At 37.3% G+C, this 16,663-nt stretch overlaps 1 protein-coding gene across 3 annotated transcripts in view; it reads left to right on the forward strand.

Annotated features, from left to right (window-relative positions):
* LOC139968141 (coiled-coil domain-containing protein 186-like) overlaps positions 1-16,663 on the forward strand; it is a 103,657-nt gene that overhangs the window by 41,328 nt on the left and 45,666 nt on the right. For 2 of the 3 annotated variants that reach the window (XM_071972532.1, XM_071972531.1), the window contains exons 16-17: positions 105-174; positions 12,846-12,869. In XM_071972532.1, the coding sequence (XP_071828633.1) occupies positions 105-174; positions 12,846-12,869 (94 nt within the window). The remainder of the gene's footprint in view (positions 1-104; positions 175-12,845; positions 12,870-16,663) is intronic. The other variant, XM_071972533.1, reaches the window with a different exon arrangement.

A 16,663-nucleotide genomic window follows, 5' to 3' on the forward strand; every position in this document is an offset into this window, starting at 1 on the left:
TTTGGCATATGCCACACTAATGTATCGCTCCTCAGGACAAGAGTGTGAAGTAAAATGGTGATTAAAACCACTTTTTTTTTTTCTTCTTTTTGTATCTGTGACAGGATTATTCAAGGCTATATCCTACGGGAAGAAACAGGGACACTTTCCACAGCTGCAAGCGACATACACAAGGTAATCCATCAAAGCTTACCAAAACTGTTTAAAGCTTATTATTGATACCCTAGCTTTATAGGGTATGTTTTATTGCTTTTATGATAAGATGTATGACATTACTTTGTTAAGTGACATTTGTTAGGGGACTGTTGTGTGCTGTTACTCTTTAATCACCCTGCAATCAGTTTTACAAGTGATGACTTGGTCATATACAGTGAATTCAACATGGACTTACAATTACACTGTTAGTAAATATGCTAGAATCCAGACAGCCATCTTAACACCACCCACTTCCCCCACCCCGTTCTCCCCACCTCATCTTCCACACCCACATATCCCCCACCTCATCTCCCCCACATCCCCCTCCTCCCTCATCTTCATGATCTTTTTAAAGACATATCATACTCAGTCAAGCAATTAAAGTTTAAGATGTAAATCAAAAGGTGAAAGCCTAGAAAATTTGAAAGAAATGTTGATGTTGGGAATTCATGAATGAAATCTTCCAAATAAGGGAGACTAGAAGATCCATGTGAGTTGTCTAGTAGATGACTCCCCCTCACAGAAAATGAAGAACATTAAACAAAATGATGAATCAGTATACAGACTTGAGGAGGGGGATGGGGAGTGAGTGGGGTTTGGGGCAGGTGGGGAAGGGAGGATTGGGAAGGAGATTGATAGGAACACTAGCAATTGTGTGATCATGTACCTAATGCTTGTTGAGAGCTTGTATCCTGTATCGCCAAACTAAATTTGTAATTTTTTTTACTTTGCCAAAAATCTAGTTGTTCCCTACAGAGTTTTATAAGTTGAAATGTAATGCCCCTTGAAACCATAGGCCATACTGTTTATTTAGTCCACCAAGCACTCACACCAGAAGTTACAAAGTCGGGTAAAAAAATTAAAAGGTTTGCCAATGAAAAGTCAAGCATTAGACAACATTGTGTGGGGACACACAATTTTCTGTATTGGGTTAACTCCTTAACTCACAAATCAGCGAGTGCAAAGCTATGAAGTGGCTGTGAACCACCACAACCGAAATTCAGCTAACAACAAAATGTTGAGAGGTTTGCAGATTGCGGTTTGGAATTTGATTCCGTTCATGTGTCATATTCTGCACAATGGTCATTTCTTTCAAGTTGACAATTATTGCTACTAGCATAACAAGAACATTTTCAGTGTTTCCTAGAAAGGTGGAGTTTGACAAAGCTGACTTGAGGTGACTTTGTCCCTGGCAAATTTCATGGGATTGTGTTAACATTAACAAAGTGTCTAATCAAATCAAGGGGACAGGCTATTGAGGTCTTCTTTGGTGTTGTTCTATGTTACCAACTGGGATATGTAATCAAAATGTTCTCTAGCAAAGAAATGGTGCAATATTTTCATTTAACTATGTTGTAAAGTAATAAATGTCAAGAATGTTTTTGACAAAATTAGTTCAGCAGTCTTCTGCTGTCAATTTGAACTGTTGGATAAAGCATTGTTCACTTCTGGGTATTTTGTTTTTATACCCCATAAAATAGCTTTATAAACTGCTGTTAAGTGGAACCCTCATCTTTAAGTGTTGTATCCCATTGACATCACAACAGATGGTAATTATAACAAATACCACATGGATACATTTAAAATGGAAAGGACGTCTCAAAGCAACTGCTTATTTTCATTAGATGTGAGCTTATTCCCCTCCCCTGCCACTATCGAACAAAAACGTTATCTTTCTTTGCAGGGCTCGGAACATAAACTGTTCTCATGTGAAGCCCAAAACAGCATCCAAGAGTTATAGCATTGCTAACCAAACAATCTAAATCAATATTTGCAGCATCAGTCCTACCCTTATGTTAACTATTCTTGGCACTGCTTAACTATGTTTTGGTGCAAAAAACTCCAAAATCCACCCCCCAAAATTTAATTTTTGGGAAGCATATACATCATCACATCATCATTAGGTCTAACACAGTTTTTGTAGCAAATGTACCTAGCCTAGACTGAACTTAATAAACATATAACAATCTGGGTAGTGTTGTTATATGAAATGAAGTGGTAAGGCAGCTTTTTCAAATTGATTTTAATGCGGGAACTCAGCGATGCCCGTAAGCTCACACCACAAAACATAGCACCCATCTCATGGCAGTCTTATTTAAAGTGAGTGAGCTGGCCATGCTGGGTGGACCACGGTACAAGTCTTCCACTCCCAGCAGTTTTTCTTCCTACGAAACAATAATTCATTGATTCAAAGTGACTACAATAATACAACTAAGGGTGTCCTAACTTTGAAGCAATTTTGTTTGGAACAGCCTTAAAATGAAGGCTAATTTAACCTGAATTAAAAGGAAAAACCAAATTTACTAACAGGAAGTGGGGGGAAGGGGGGAATTTCACGTTTTGTTTCTCTTTCTGTTTTCCGCTATTGTACACCATAATAATACCAGCTGACCTGTTTTAAGTTTCGATGAGAATAGAAACCTATGCTGTCATGATGGCGTGTGTGTGTGTGGGTGCTTCTGTGTGTTGTGACGCCTAGCTTATAATCACGATATATCAAGAAGGGTAACTGTGATGAGCCTCATAGTTGGCATACGGATGTCCCATAGTGAGTAGAAGTACTCAGAAAAATTGGTGAATCTCATAGTTATCATGTGGATGTCCCATATTAAGTAGAAAACCCCTATTGTTTTAGTGGAGGTCAATCACCAGAGGTCAAATGCTGAATACCTTGTAAACACGATTTCTCATGATAGGAAGTATGAATATTTTTATAATTTATTTTTATGAGTATTTTTATACTTGGCATTTGTATGCATCATATTGAGTAGAAGGACCATATTGTTTTTGGTGGAGGTCAAAGGTCATCTGTCATCACCAGAGCGCAAACACAGAAAACCTTATAAAACACTATCTCAAGATATGTAGCATTGATAGTTTTCATACTAGGCATGTGGAATGTGCCATATTGAGAAGAAGAACCCTATTGCTTTCAGTGGAGGTCAAAGGCCATCTGAGGTCACCAGACTTAAAACACTAAAAACCTTGTAAACAGGATATCTCAAGATAGGAGGCATGGATACTTTTATAAGTATCATGTGGATGTGTTTCATTGAAGAAGAGAACTCTGTTGTTTTAGGGGAGGTCAAAGGTTTAGTTTAGTAGAAAAAAAGGATCAGGAGGGACACTTAAGTCCCCATCAAGGACCCTATAGAGAGAGAAAAAAAAACTGAAGACACAAACACTCAGACCCGATTACAATGCTTAAAGTGCTTGTCCAAAGCATTCTTAAACCCATTGACACTACTTGCAAGTACAACTTTCTCAGGCAAACCATTCCACTCATTCACAACCCTATTAGAAAAAAAGTTATGCCGAATATTAATCCTACTATGTGACTTTTGGAGTTTAAGACAATGACCTCTGGTACAACTACTGTTAGCAAACATGAAAAAGTCGGTAAAGGATAAATTGTCGAAACCATACACAATCTTGAAAACCTGGATCAAGTCCCCACGTAACCTCCTAAGCTCCAATGTGGTGAGATTCAACAGTTGTAACCGCCTATAATAAGGAACACTCTTTAAGGAACTAATCATCCTAGTAGCCCTCCTCTGGACCCTTTCAAGTACTTCCTTATCCTTAGCAAAATATGGGTTCCAAGCCTGCACAGCATACTCCAGATGAAGCCTAACCAACTGCTTATAAAGCCTAACTACGATGTCCTCTTTCAGAAAACTGAAGTTCCTCTTGATCATACCTAAAACCCTATTACCTCTTTTAGCAGCTTCAAGACAATGTTTAGAAGGTTGCAGAGATGAGTCAATGTAGATACCTAGGTCTCTTTCAACAGAGACCTCCTGTAACTCCACACCATTAAGATTGTATGTAAACTTTTGGTTACTACTACCAATGTGCATTACCTTGCATTTGTCAATATTAAAAAGCATTTGCCACCCCTTAGACCAGGAAAAAACCTTATCCAAATCCGTTTGAAACTTCTCAGAATCGCTTTTGGAAGAGACCTCAGAATACAATTTGGTGTCATCAGCAAACTTCTTAGCTGTACACAAAATATCTCCGTCGATGTCATTTATATAGGCAACAAACAACAAGGGACCCAATACAGACCCTTGTGGAACCCCACTAGTAACGACCTGCCAAGAAGAAGCACAGCCTTTAATTACCACCCTCTGTTTCCTATTACCAAGCCAATTCTCGATCCAAGACAGTAAATTCCCATTGACACCCATACTCTTCAGCCTAAGTAAAAGACGCTGGTGGGGAACTTTATCAAAGGCCTTCTGGAAATCCAGGAACACAACATCTACAGACTTCTGCCTATTTATCTGAGGTCACCACATTTCAAATTTTGAAAACCTTGTAAACACGATATCTCAAGTTGGGAAGCTTGGATACTTTGCACGTGAATGCATCATATTGAATAGAAGAAGTCAATTGCTTTTGGTGGAGGTCAAAGCTCATCTGAGGTCAGCAGCGGTGAAACTGAAAACCATTTGGACATGATATCTCATGGTAGAAATCATGGATACATCTCATACATGGTATATGGATTTGCCGTACTGAGTACAAGAATCCTGTTGTTGGTGTAGGTCAAAGGTGGTTTGAGGTCACCAGAGATCAACTCTAAAATCCTTTAAACATGATATCTCAAGTTAGGAATCATGAATACTTTTCATAATTGATGTGGATGCATTACATTGAGTACAAGACCCCTATTGTTTTTGCTGAGGTGTGTATTGCCACACACAGTAGACTAACATACATGTGTTTATCATGCCATAGTGTAATTGTACATCAAAACAGTAGTTTAGTACATTAATATTACAAGAGCTATTACTGGTGAACAAGCAGAAGTCTAGTGTAATGAAGTCATTGAAACCTCAATGCATTTTTGCATTCTGGTTAAACTTGAGAATGATACAAAAAGGATTTACAAGATGAAATTAATGGAACAAAAGTAAATACTTAAATGTAAATTTGTCCCCCTTTAGCTGTTGTTGCATTTGTGTCCGTTTGCTGGCATTTCCCTGTAGATATCTACCAGTGGATGTATTTGCAAACCATGTCGACCTCCAAAGAAAGTACATTGGTGGTTGGTCATGTGATAGTTATCAGGTCATTATCAAACAGGTATTCATTCCTTGGGTTGTTATACTTCCTTGCGAAAGCTCTCGATCTGAGACGTTACTGATTTTCTTGTCTAAATCACCCTGTATAAAGATGACTCTCTTCTGCATGGGCAGTCAACTAAGGTTGACTTGGCACACATATATATTGGTGTCACAAGGTTTGGTTTGGTCAAGCATTCATTTCCTGCTAAAATTATATTATCTTTATTAGAATTATTATGAAAAATTTTGGACTTCCTTGTTTTGTGTGATGTTAAAATTTTTGAGATATCTGTAGTGGAAAGGGGAAAAATTTAATGTTTTAGTGGGTTAATGCTTTCAGAATTATGAAACTTTTCCTGAAAAGTATGAAAATCTTTGTGATTAGTAATAAAGAGATACCCCCAACCCCTTCCCCCCCCACTAACCCACCGTCAAGTTTTTATTGTTATTTCTAACATTGACAAAACAAAACAAAAGGAAAGGATACCAAGAAAACACAATAAGACGATAGCTAATAAAAAGTTCATGTTTACACATAAATTGTATAAATATATAACTATCTATTGCTTAAATAGTTTCCATTAGCTGATAATCTTTCTTTGTACAATATATAAAATGTTCAATTATGCATTATTCAGTTGTTCGTCACATTAGCCATTCTTAGGTTGTTCGTGAAGTGGAAACCGAGCCAGGCTTGCAAATGCTTTCATCCCTCTATGGCTATTATAATGAATCAAGGCAACGGTCAGCGGAGGACTGTCAGGCAGTGTACTGACCGTTGACCTCAATCTGCCCGTAAATGGTCCATGAAGCATTCTTTCATATTGATCTGAGCATTGTGAAGATTGGCAAATTGATATATCTATTTAAAAGTTGATGGTAGGATGGCAATTACTACCGAGGCATCCCCAGATATCTGGGAATTTTTAATAATAAGATCATGTTACAGAGGTCAGGACTCAGCGTACAGTGAAAAATAGTCCAATTGGTTTCTTAATAGATTTATCTGCATTGTGGTGTTATTGTCCGTTGAAGATGGGACAAATGTAGATAGAGAAAAATATTAACATTAATGCAGGGGAAAAAGTAGATAAATTGAACAGTATCAAAAGAAGTGGTTTTATTATTTTTTTCATCATGGTGTAGCATCTGGTCATTAGCATTGACCACAAATTTGTATGCTAAAATTAAAAGAAGAAGAAGAAAAAAAGGAAGGTATTTACTGCCATCCTTAAAGCATTTTTTTACACTGAGTCTAGGTTATCCAATCAATTAATCCTAAAATGGCTGACATTTAATTTGCAGGAGTCTACTTATAAGAAATTCATTTTTGGTTCTGGATTGGAAAAGTTGTTAAATGGACTTACTATTGTATATTATTTTGAATTTAAATTTTGCTGTCTAAGACATTTCATGGTCTGTAAGATTTGAATAGATTGATTATTTTACAGGAAAAACATAGATTTATGCTTTGACAGTTGGCTAACTTTGCATCCCTGACTTAATCAACCTTGCATCTGGGACATATGATACTGTATTCAAAACAATGCTGTCAGGACTTGTCAGAATAACTAAAGCTATTTTACCCGTTTTAAACTTTGTAGGGCAGCTTTTAGCTACTCAGATCTGAGACGTTCACCTGCATGTTTAATCCATTTCTGATTTTGTTTTTTTGTGTCTTTCCGCTCACAGAGACCTCTATTGCATGATAATTTTAAGTTGTATTCACTCACTGTATCCGGGAGAAATCTTTATATATTAAAGTTCAACATTTTGTGCCAAATAATTGTCAGTTTCTCATCATAGTCGACGTTGTTAGTGGCATCGTTGAACGGTTTGATAGCTGGCAATGTGTTCAGAAATGGTCACAGTATAGGGGCATACAATCTCTGTTTGGTTCCTTGCAGGAAGCAATGGAACCTATGCAGTCATGTTGAATAGATGTGTGTGTCTGTGTGTGAGACTTGCTTGAGACTGCAATAACTCAGCAACAGTGTGATGGATATTTGTCATATTTGTAGATGTATTTTAGTGAGGTGTGAGGTGTGCCCTGTTGATGTTGGTACTAACCTTATGAATATCAATGTGGTAGTGGGATCAAATGTAAAGCTCTTTACATTGCAATAACTCTGCAACCTTAAGTTGGATTTTGGCCAAACGTAGTTGGTTAAGACTCACATCACTTTCATATTCCACTAAGCAAGGAACCATAGTGCCTGTTGGGCTCTCGTTTTTGCCACGTTCAGCTGTTTAAATGGACAAATTGAGGTATGGGGGATAAAGAGGATAGTTGATATTAGAACCATGTCTAAAACTTTTGCTTTAATTTTGGACATCACTGTCCATGTCTTTGGGAGCTTTGAATAAAATATATAAATAGATAGGAATTTGCAATCTGGCTTCTTACATCAAAGAGAGTTTATTAGTTCATTCTAGTTTGGAAATAAGTTAAAACTGAACAATTTATAATAATTGTTGTCTGATTATATAGATTTTAGTATAACATCAAATTTTGTCAACTTGTAGAACCTTTCTGTTCCAGTGACATAAATAAGGTCCTAGAAAGTAATCAAAGAAACTCCTAGACATGCCACTTGCTGTTATTTAGTAGAGCGCCCTCAGTAGGTTGTCAAATAGTGCGCAATCTTTCGCTATTGTGATTTCAGCCAATTTAAAACGGTGGCTGGTTCGCAACGTAGATTCTGCACGACAGCCGAGAAGCGAATAACACTTGCGGGTAAAAGAATATAACTGCCAGTTGAACTGCTCGGGGAGGAAAGGTGAAAGCGCTTTTGAGTTTCACTTTCTGAATTTTGAGTTCACTGTTACTTTCTGGCATTGAGACTTGACCGCCATCATATTCAGATCAAATTATTACAGATATTCATTACTTGAGAAACTACTTGTATGGTTGTCATGCCATTGTCTTGTTGCTTTTTTTTATTTTGTTTTCTTGTTTTTGGTATGGACCATGATATCTGTTTCCAACTTTGCCCTTATGTAAGTGCAAGCAATTTTTTGTTTGTTTAATAGTTCCATCGTGATCAATCTTGATTGGATGAAAAAAGATTACGGCTAATTCATTTCAGTCGTTAAAAAAAAAAAAAAGCGTGGTGTAAAGTTGATTGTAATAAGTAAAGGTCAGATTTCATTAGTAAAGTGATTCTACTCAGATGTTCCATCCTTTCATTTAAAGTACAGAGTGGGAGGATGAAAATCGGATGAAATTAAAAACATACTGGGATACTAATTTTCTTTTATGACTTCAGGTCATGTCATTTTGTAAACTTTTTGGCCTCTAATCAACTTTTTTTCTCTTTAGGCAAATTAAACTTGGGCATCTATCATTTTTTCATACGAAATTTGGATTTTTTTTTTTATTATGATTGTTTATTTATATACTAAAGCATTTAAATTATATTCTCCCCAAGAAGTTTAAATGGGATAATGCTATACAGTAATATATGTTTGGGTAGTCTCAGGACTTGATATTCCATCAAGTATTACAGGATAGTGGTCATTCTTAGTTTAAATGGGATAATGCTATACAGTAATATATGTTTGGGTAGTCTCAGGACTTGATATTCCATCAAGTATTACAGGATAGTGGTCATTCTTATCTTTATCTTGCTGCACTTTTTGCAAACCAATGTTTGAACAATAAAAAGTTCATTCCTGGTTTTCCAAAGGACTACCAGGAGGAAAAAGAAACCCTTAAAAAATGTGCATTGCTGACTCAAGTGACATTCAAAGACATATAAAACATAAGCATGTGATTCATTTGGTACATTCTGTCCCATTACTCAGGAGAGGAACAGCACACAATTTGATATAAATATTTCTCACTTTTTCCATGAAAATTTGGACTGCCCTCACAATGTCCAGTACACAAGTCAGACATCCAAGTTCTCTACCCCCAATAAACTTAAAAAGTTGCAGAATTATGAAAGCAGCGAATATCATCAGGACACTTTGAAAGCATCATCAGCATTATGCCCCCAGAAACAAATGATCTGTAATAGATCAAGTCAACACAATATTTTGATATATTTTCCTTGGAATCGTAATAATACCGCAGCAGTTGTATTTGCCTTAGATGATGGGGCTCTGGATGGGGGAAGGGGACTGATTCACTAAAAAACGAATGCAAGAAATCATGATGCATTACATACAATCACATTATCACATGAACCTGAATGCAATTAAAGTTTCCTGCACATACCTGTACATTGAGGGCGTTGTGGTCAATTGGTTAAGGCAGTGGACTTGTGATCTAAGGATTACAGGTTCGAGCCCTGGCCAGATCACTGCGTTGTGTCCTTGGGCAAGGCACTTTATCTCCATTGCCTCTCTTCACCCAGGTGTATAAATGGGGACCTGCAAGGTGACTATAGTTGCGTGGGCCGGTTTGCGGCTGCACCCTATGGGAAGTCCCCCAGGGTACACGTGGCTGTGGTGCACTGTGGTGCCCCAGGAGAGATTGTTTGAATTGTGCACACTTTGGTGTGTAGGTGTGACAAGTTACCAATGACCAGGGCTAAGTTACACATCCGGGACAGCAAGTTTGCTTATGAGGATGTTCATTAATCAAGAATCAAGAATCATATATCAAGAATCACATAATTGCATTTCTTCTTTCCTTCGATAAGAAGGTTACATGTAGGTCACACATTTGCCCTTAATCACATAGGTATATTAATTTGACTAGGGATGCACCGGATATCCGGTCCGGCCGGACTATCCGGCCGGATAGTGAGCAATGTTCCGGTTCCGGCCAGATATTTTTCAATATCCGGCTGGATCTTTTTCAAAATTTGGCCAGATCTTTTTCAAAATCTGGCCTTCACCTTAAAAAGGTGTTGGTATTAACCTAAATCAATGTAAACTATTTCCAAAAATTAATAAAGAATCTTTTTATTCAGTATAAAGTATGAGATTTGTGAAATGTAGCTTCCTGTTTTAAAAGAAACTTCATAGGTAGTATGCAGTATTTTTCCAGCAAACAAATTTACATACTGTATCAAGCTTGTCAACAATTATATTGTAGTTATTTTATTAAAGAATGTAGATTTGCGGCTGCACCCTATGGGAAGTCCCCCAGGGTACACGTGGCTGTGGTGCACTGTGGTGCCCCAGGAGAGATTGTTTGAATTGTGCACACTTTGGTGTGTAGGTGTGACAAGTTACCAATGACCAGGGCTAAGTTACACATCCGGGACAGCAAGTTTGCTTATGAGGATGTTCATTAATCAAGAATCAAGAATCATATATCAAGAATCACATAATTGCATTTCTTCTTTCCTTCGATAAGAAGGTTACATGTAGGTCACACATTTGCCCTTAATCACATAGGTATATTAATTTGACTAGGGATGCACCGGATATCCGGTCCGGCCGGACTATCCGGCCGGATAGTGAGCAATGTTCCGGTTCCGGCCAGATATTTTTCAATATCCGGCTGGATCTTTTTCAAAATTTGGCCAGATCTTTTTCAAAATCTGGCCTTCACCTTAAAAAGGTGTTGGTATTAACCTAAATCAATGTAAACTATTTCCAAAAATTAATAAAGAATCTTTTTATTCAGTATAAAGTATGAGATTTGTGAAATGTAGCTTCCTGTTTTAAAAGAAACTTCATAGGTAGTATGCAGTATTTTTCCAGCAAACAAATTTACATACTGTATCAAGCTTGTCAACAATTATATTGTAGTTATTTTATTAAAGAATGTAGATTACACCACTTCAAGTCATATTTAATCTCATAAATGGCGTCTTAATTTCACCTTCTTTATAATATGCATATATACATCACCTAAGATTTGCTCCTTGTTTCATAGTTCTACTTCTTATTAATGATTTTCTTTTGTGTAATGAAAAAATCCGGTTCCGGCTGGATTTATCCGGCCGGATTTCATGTACTATCCGGCAAAATCCGTTTCCGGCCAGATCCAAAAATTTGGATCCGGTGCATCCCTAAATTTGACTCTTTTGAGATTTTTCTCATTTTCATTTATGGCATTGAAATCTAATTAAAGTTAATTCTGGTTTTATGGGTTGAGCATAAACACCTTGTGGCAATGACATCTCATTGGTAAGTGAAACTAGTTGCCCAATTGCAGACTGGTTTGTTTTTGGTTTGCATATGTTATTCTGCCTTGCCAAAAGGGATTTAATTGTGCTCATAAATGTGAAATGCTTTGCATATGTTACCCTGGCTTGCCAAAAGGGACTTTATTGTGTTCATCAATGTGAAATGTACAAACAGACTCAACTTAAGCCACTGTTGGTATTTTTCAGGTGAGAAAAATAGTACATGTGAACTTGAGTTGCCCTCCTGGGCTTAACGGTGCACATATAATAGCAACAATTCTGTTGCACAGTTTGCAGAACCAAAAGTGAATCTTCTAAAGCAATCTTTAAAACAAAGTTAAAATAAACTGGAAAACATTTGTGCAAATATATTCACCTAAAATAAGTGTTGTAACTAGTGCAGGGTATGAACTTGAAAGTTTTGTGCTTTAATATATAATTCAATATTTTAAATAATTCATTTTTATTATGTACTTTGACATGAAACTAGACACACAAAAAAAACGACAGTGCAAACATATTTATTGCATTCTATTAGTCAGGAATTGTTTTCATAAAAGTGTTGGAAATAGTACCTGAAGATCTGTCAGCAGTCTCCTGCACCCAGTCTCTTCCACCCCCCTCCCCCTCTCCCCGCCCTCCATATACCCATCCCTTCTCAGACCAAAAATGAATGGAACAATAATAATGTATGACTTTTGGTGAGGTTTTGCTAAAATGTTCATGATTTTCTAATTTACCATGTAGGTCACAGCCATTTCTCCCTCTATATATATATATATATTACATGTGGGGACTTGCTTGGGATCATGACATGCAGTATATATATAATGTTCACATTCTACACTATGGTTACGGGCAAATGTAGTAAGGGTTCACCCTGCCATTCTGTATTATCACTTGTCTATGTTACTCACCACGATAGGTCGCTGAATAAGCAAATCTCATTCCCTTCTCTTTTAAAAGGCATAATTTAGGAATCTGCTGTGAGGATAGAGAAATGCTCAAACTCATGAATATGCATTTAGTGTTGTGTGTATTGTTCAATAGAGCTTACAGTGTTCAAGGCAATTGCACCATTAAACAAATGATATATCATATATATATATCATATATTTCAATACATGATAATCAAAATAATTCTGGTATGGATCCAAAAGGACAGATATTTCCTTGTTACTTCATCACTCGATCAGTGGACCGTATCACATTGCGCTACCTAGCTACCCCCCCCCCCCCAATTACCCAGAGATCCCTCTGATATTGTAAACAGATATCATAGTCAAAACATGTGAAAATTATGCAGAATGGCAGGGTCTACATTGGCTAATACCTGGGACATCATCATTAAATCATTAACAGTTTGGGAAGAATCTTACCACATCCTGAATGAATGCTTCCACCCATCTCATTTTCTCCATCTTCCTATGTATATAATTTTGTTTACGTCTCCTTCTCCTTTCCATTACTTGCCTGCGGCTTTCAGAAAGCATTAGTGAAATCGACCATGGTAAGCACGCATAAGTATTTCTAAGCACCTTTCAAACACAAACCATAAATTTCTACCCCACGCCCCCTGTTTTTTTCATTTCTCCTTCCCTTTTCTTGTTTCGTATGTTGTTATTGTTTTTATTTTTACTTTCTTTCGCTTTGTTTATAATCACATTTTCATATCTTCTTCTTCGGTCCCCTTACCCCTCCCCTCCCCTATCCTCCCCTTCCCTTCCCTCCCTTGTAGTCTTCTACACACTACTGAGCTATATCTATTTCTTTGCCTGCTCTCTTTTTTCTATAGTTATCAATCCTTTAGACTTAGCTCTTAGCCAGTTGGGACAATTTCATAATGCTAATACCACTCTATACTGTCCTCCCATAACCTGCTTCAAATAACTCATACTGACAGTATGAACAGTTTTGAACCTTCATCATTTCATGTGATAGAAACCTTCATATGATATATTCATACTGCTCGTACTGACAATACGAGTGCTCTGAAGCGGGACATGAAAATACAGTATAGAAAAAATTGTCCCAATTGGGTGTAGCTCTGTACCTCTCTTTAATTTGCTCTGACATTTTGGTTTTAATATAAGATTTTCAGGTTTTGTAAAGTTCTACAGTACTCAGCTCGGAAAACATATTTTGATCTGAGTCCCTGTCTATGAACAACCAAACAATGTACCTTACAGTGGTGGCAAGTGTAGTATTCACTATGACTTGCTCTTACATTTAAATGAAAGACTTTTATTGGTTTTACAAATGTTAATAACACTTTGGGGATTAATTGTTTCTTGTTGTTGTTAAATACTGAAAACATGTGTATAGTACTTTGGACAGTTTTAAATAACAGTTTTCTATGTGATACCAGTAAAATGATTCCCCATGTACAGTACAAGATCATCTCAGAGTAAGAGCTACGTAAGATACAAAGTGCTTCAACATTAATGGGGCACTTCCTGATATTTGAGGAGACGCTCTTTTAAATTATTTCCAAAACATCAAATGTTAGGCCAAAGTATGGCGCCCACTTATTGCCTCAGTGAGAACTCTTATATTTTTACATTGACAGTAAAAATGCAGTTCAAGTGGAAAGTACTATGAATTTAATTTAGACATGTTCTTGGTACATGAAAACTACAAAGGGATGATTGCTACTGGTAGAGAAAAATATTATTATCATAGTGTATGAATATTCACGCACCACTTGTACTTCAAGTTTTCATGTTTTCACTGATAGAAAGATGATTAATTTTGCTTCATTCCTCTAATGACCTGTCTTCCATGCATATATGCAATTTGATCTACCCTAGCCTGCTACGATTCATGACGTTCTTGCACTGCTTTCCACCCCAATGACCAACTTTGCAGTTTGCCAGTAATGCAGATTCTAACATTCAATAGTGTATTGTATAATAAACTAATACTAGCAGTGCTTTTGTAAAGGACATTGTCTACACAAACTTCAAATTGTGAAACTAAAATCAACAGAAAATAATGTTGAAGATTTGGTCTCCTGGTAAGCAATATCACAGACCTGTGAGAACGTGATACAATATTAGACGTGATATTTCCCAAACAAAGAATCAAGTTTTCATCTGATCTATCGCTTAAGATGAAGACGATGGTTGGGTTTTCTTTTCCTATAAAATTAATTAGCCTGCAGATGTCCAATTCATTTATAAGTTTTGTGGACTGGTATGTGCACCAATGTGACTTTACATGATGTTTCACATTTCACACACAATGCACCATTGCATGCATTTTGGTTCCGGGCGGAGCTCTGGAACCATTGTAGTCGCTCATCTGTTGACCAAGTTTTGACCCCGACGTGACCCCGACGTGACCTGACAGAGATTTGAAAACCATTGTTGTTTGAAGTACAACTTTGTCACAGGCTTGGAACAGAGAAGACATTGTTGTGCGATTGATAAAAGGATTGTCCAGTATTTGCTTAAGCCGAAACTCATTGCTTACCACAGCAAGTCTGTGCTTGTTTTGCCTGTGTGGCAAAAGTAATGCGCAGGATTGTGTAACGGTGGTAGAGAAACTTAAGCCTAGGCTAGTCACTGAATAGTAGAACGACATAAGAACTAACGTTGTAACCTGTAGGTACTAAGCACTAGGCTGAATCAGCCATTTAATTTGTTTAGGACCTGCAAGGCTGTGATTTTAATGCAGTAAGCAGTAATGTTAGTAGTTGTAGTACCAATAGCTAGTATGTGTAGTCATGTAGGTCATTTGGGGTCACCAGGGGTGAATTGTGAAAACCTTGTGAACATGATATTTCCGAGAAGGGAAGGTCGGACCAACTTCATACTTAGTGTGTAGAAGTACCACATTGAGTACAAGAAGCCATAATGTTTTAGTGGAAGTCAGAGGTCATTTGAGGTCACCAGGGGTGAAATTGTGAAAACCTTGTGAACATGATATCTCCGAGAAGGGAAGGTCGGACCAACTTCATACTTAGTGTGTAGAAGTACCACATGAGTACAAGAAGCCATAATGTTTTGAGTGGAAGTCAGAGGTCATTTGAGGTCACCAGGGGTCAAATTGTGAAAACCTTGTAAACACGATATCTCAAGATGTGAAGCATGGGCAGACTTCATATTAGGTGTGTAGAAGTACCATATTGAGTACAAAAAGGCTATTGTTTTTGGGGAAGCCAAAGGTCATTTGGGGTCACCAGGGGTCAAATTGTGAAAACCTTGTAAACACGATATCTCAAGATGTGAATCATGGGCAGACCTCATATTAGGTGTGTAGGAGTACCACATTGAGTACAAGAAGCCTGTTGTTTATGGTGGAGGTCAAAGATCATTTGGGGTCATCATAAGCATATTTGGTGTCTGAAGAAGATGTAGCCAAAAACAAAATGGGGGGGGGATGTGGGGGAATAACCAACATGTACACTGCAGAAGTGATGGGGTCGACTTAGTGAATAGAACACCAGGTTTGGGCCAGTAAAACTCCCTCAGGTGAAACATAGGCCAACGACTATTTCTGTTTCATTTTATTGTCTCCAAATTGATGGAACAGTGATACCAATTTATCATTTTGATCTTTTTTGGGCATTTTGTTACAATACAATCTAATTTTGATGTTACGTTATAAGCACGACAACCTCCAAAGCTGACTATGGTTTTCTGAATATGTTTGTCTTGCGATGAGACCGACCGAACAATCATTAAAACTTTTCCCTTTACATTAAATTACATTACTATATTGTGTACGTCAGCACTCCAGTTTCTCGTTTCTTCAACTTTTTACCCTTTTAATATCAATAAGGGGTTAATCAACGGTCTAGCGTGCGTTACTCACAGGATTAATGCATGATCGGGGGATAATGCAAGCGATGCAAGAGGGCGGAGCCCGAGTGCATCCAGCGATAGCATTAACACCCGGAGTGCATTAATCATGTGAGTAACGCACGCTAGACCGTTGATTAACCCCGTTCATTCATACACTACCATTTGTGTGGGGGAAAAGTCATAAAACAAAACATTTTTGGTTACATATAACCAAAGATTTATTAAAGTGATGCCCCGTAATTTTACCGTGCGTTACTCACAGGATTAACCACGGTCAGCTGACCTGAATGGACCAATAGGATTTAGGAATCTTTACTAAGTATGAATGAACCTGACTTAAAAAAAAAAGACTTAAAAGACACCCACACGTCCTTTTGAATTCACGGTTCAAATACAAAAAAGAGAAGAAAAATAGATCACAGGACATTAGATCTAGATACAAAGAAGAATTGCTTGTTGAATATTTTGTAATTAACACTGCATTCTGTGTTGAATT

The sequence above is a fragment of the Apostichopus japonicus genome, chromosome 5, assembly GCF_037975245.1.
Source record: "Apostichopus japonicus isolate 1M-3 chromosome 5, ASM3797524v1, whole genome shotgun sequence".
NCBI classification, from domain to species: domain Eukaryota; kingdom Metazoa; phylum Echinodermata; class Holothuroidea; order Aspidochirotida; family Stichopodidae; genus Apostichopus; species Apostichopus japonicus.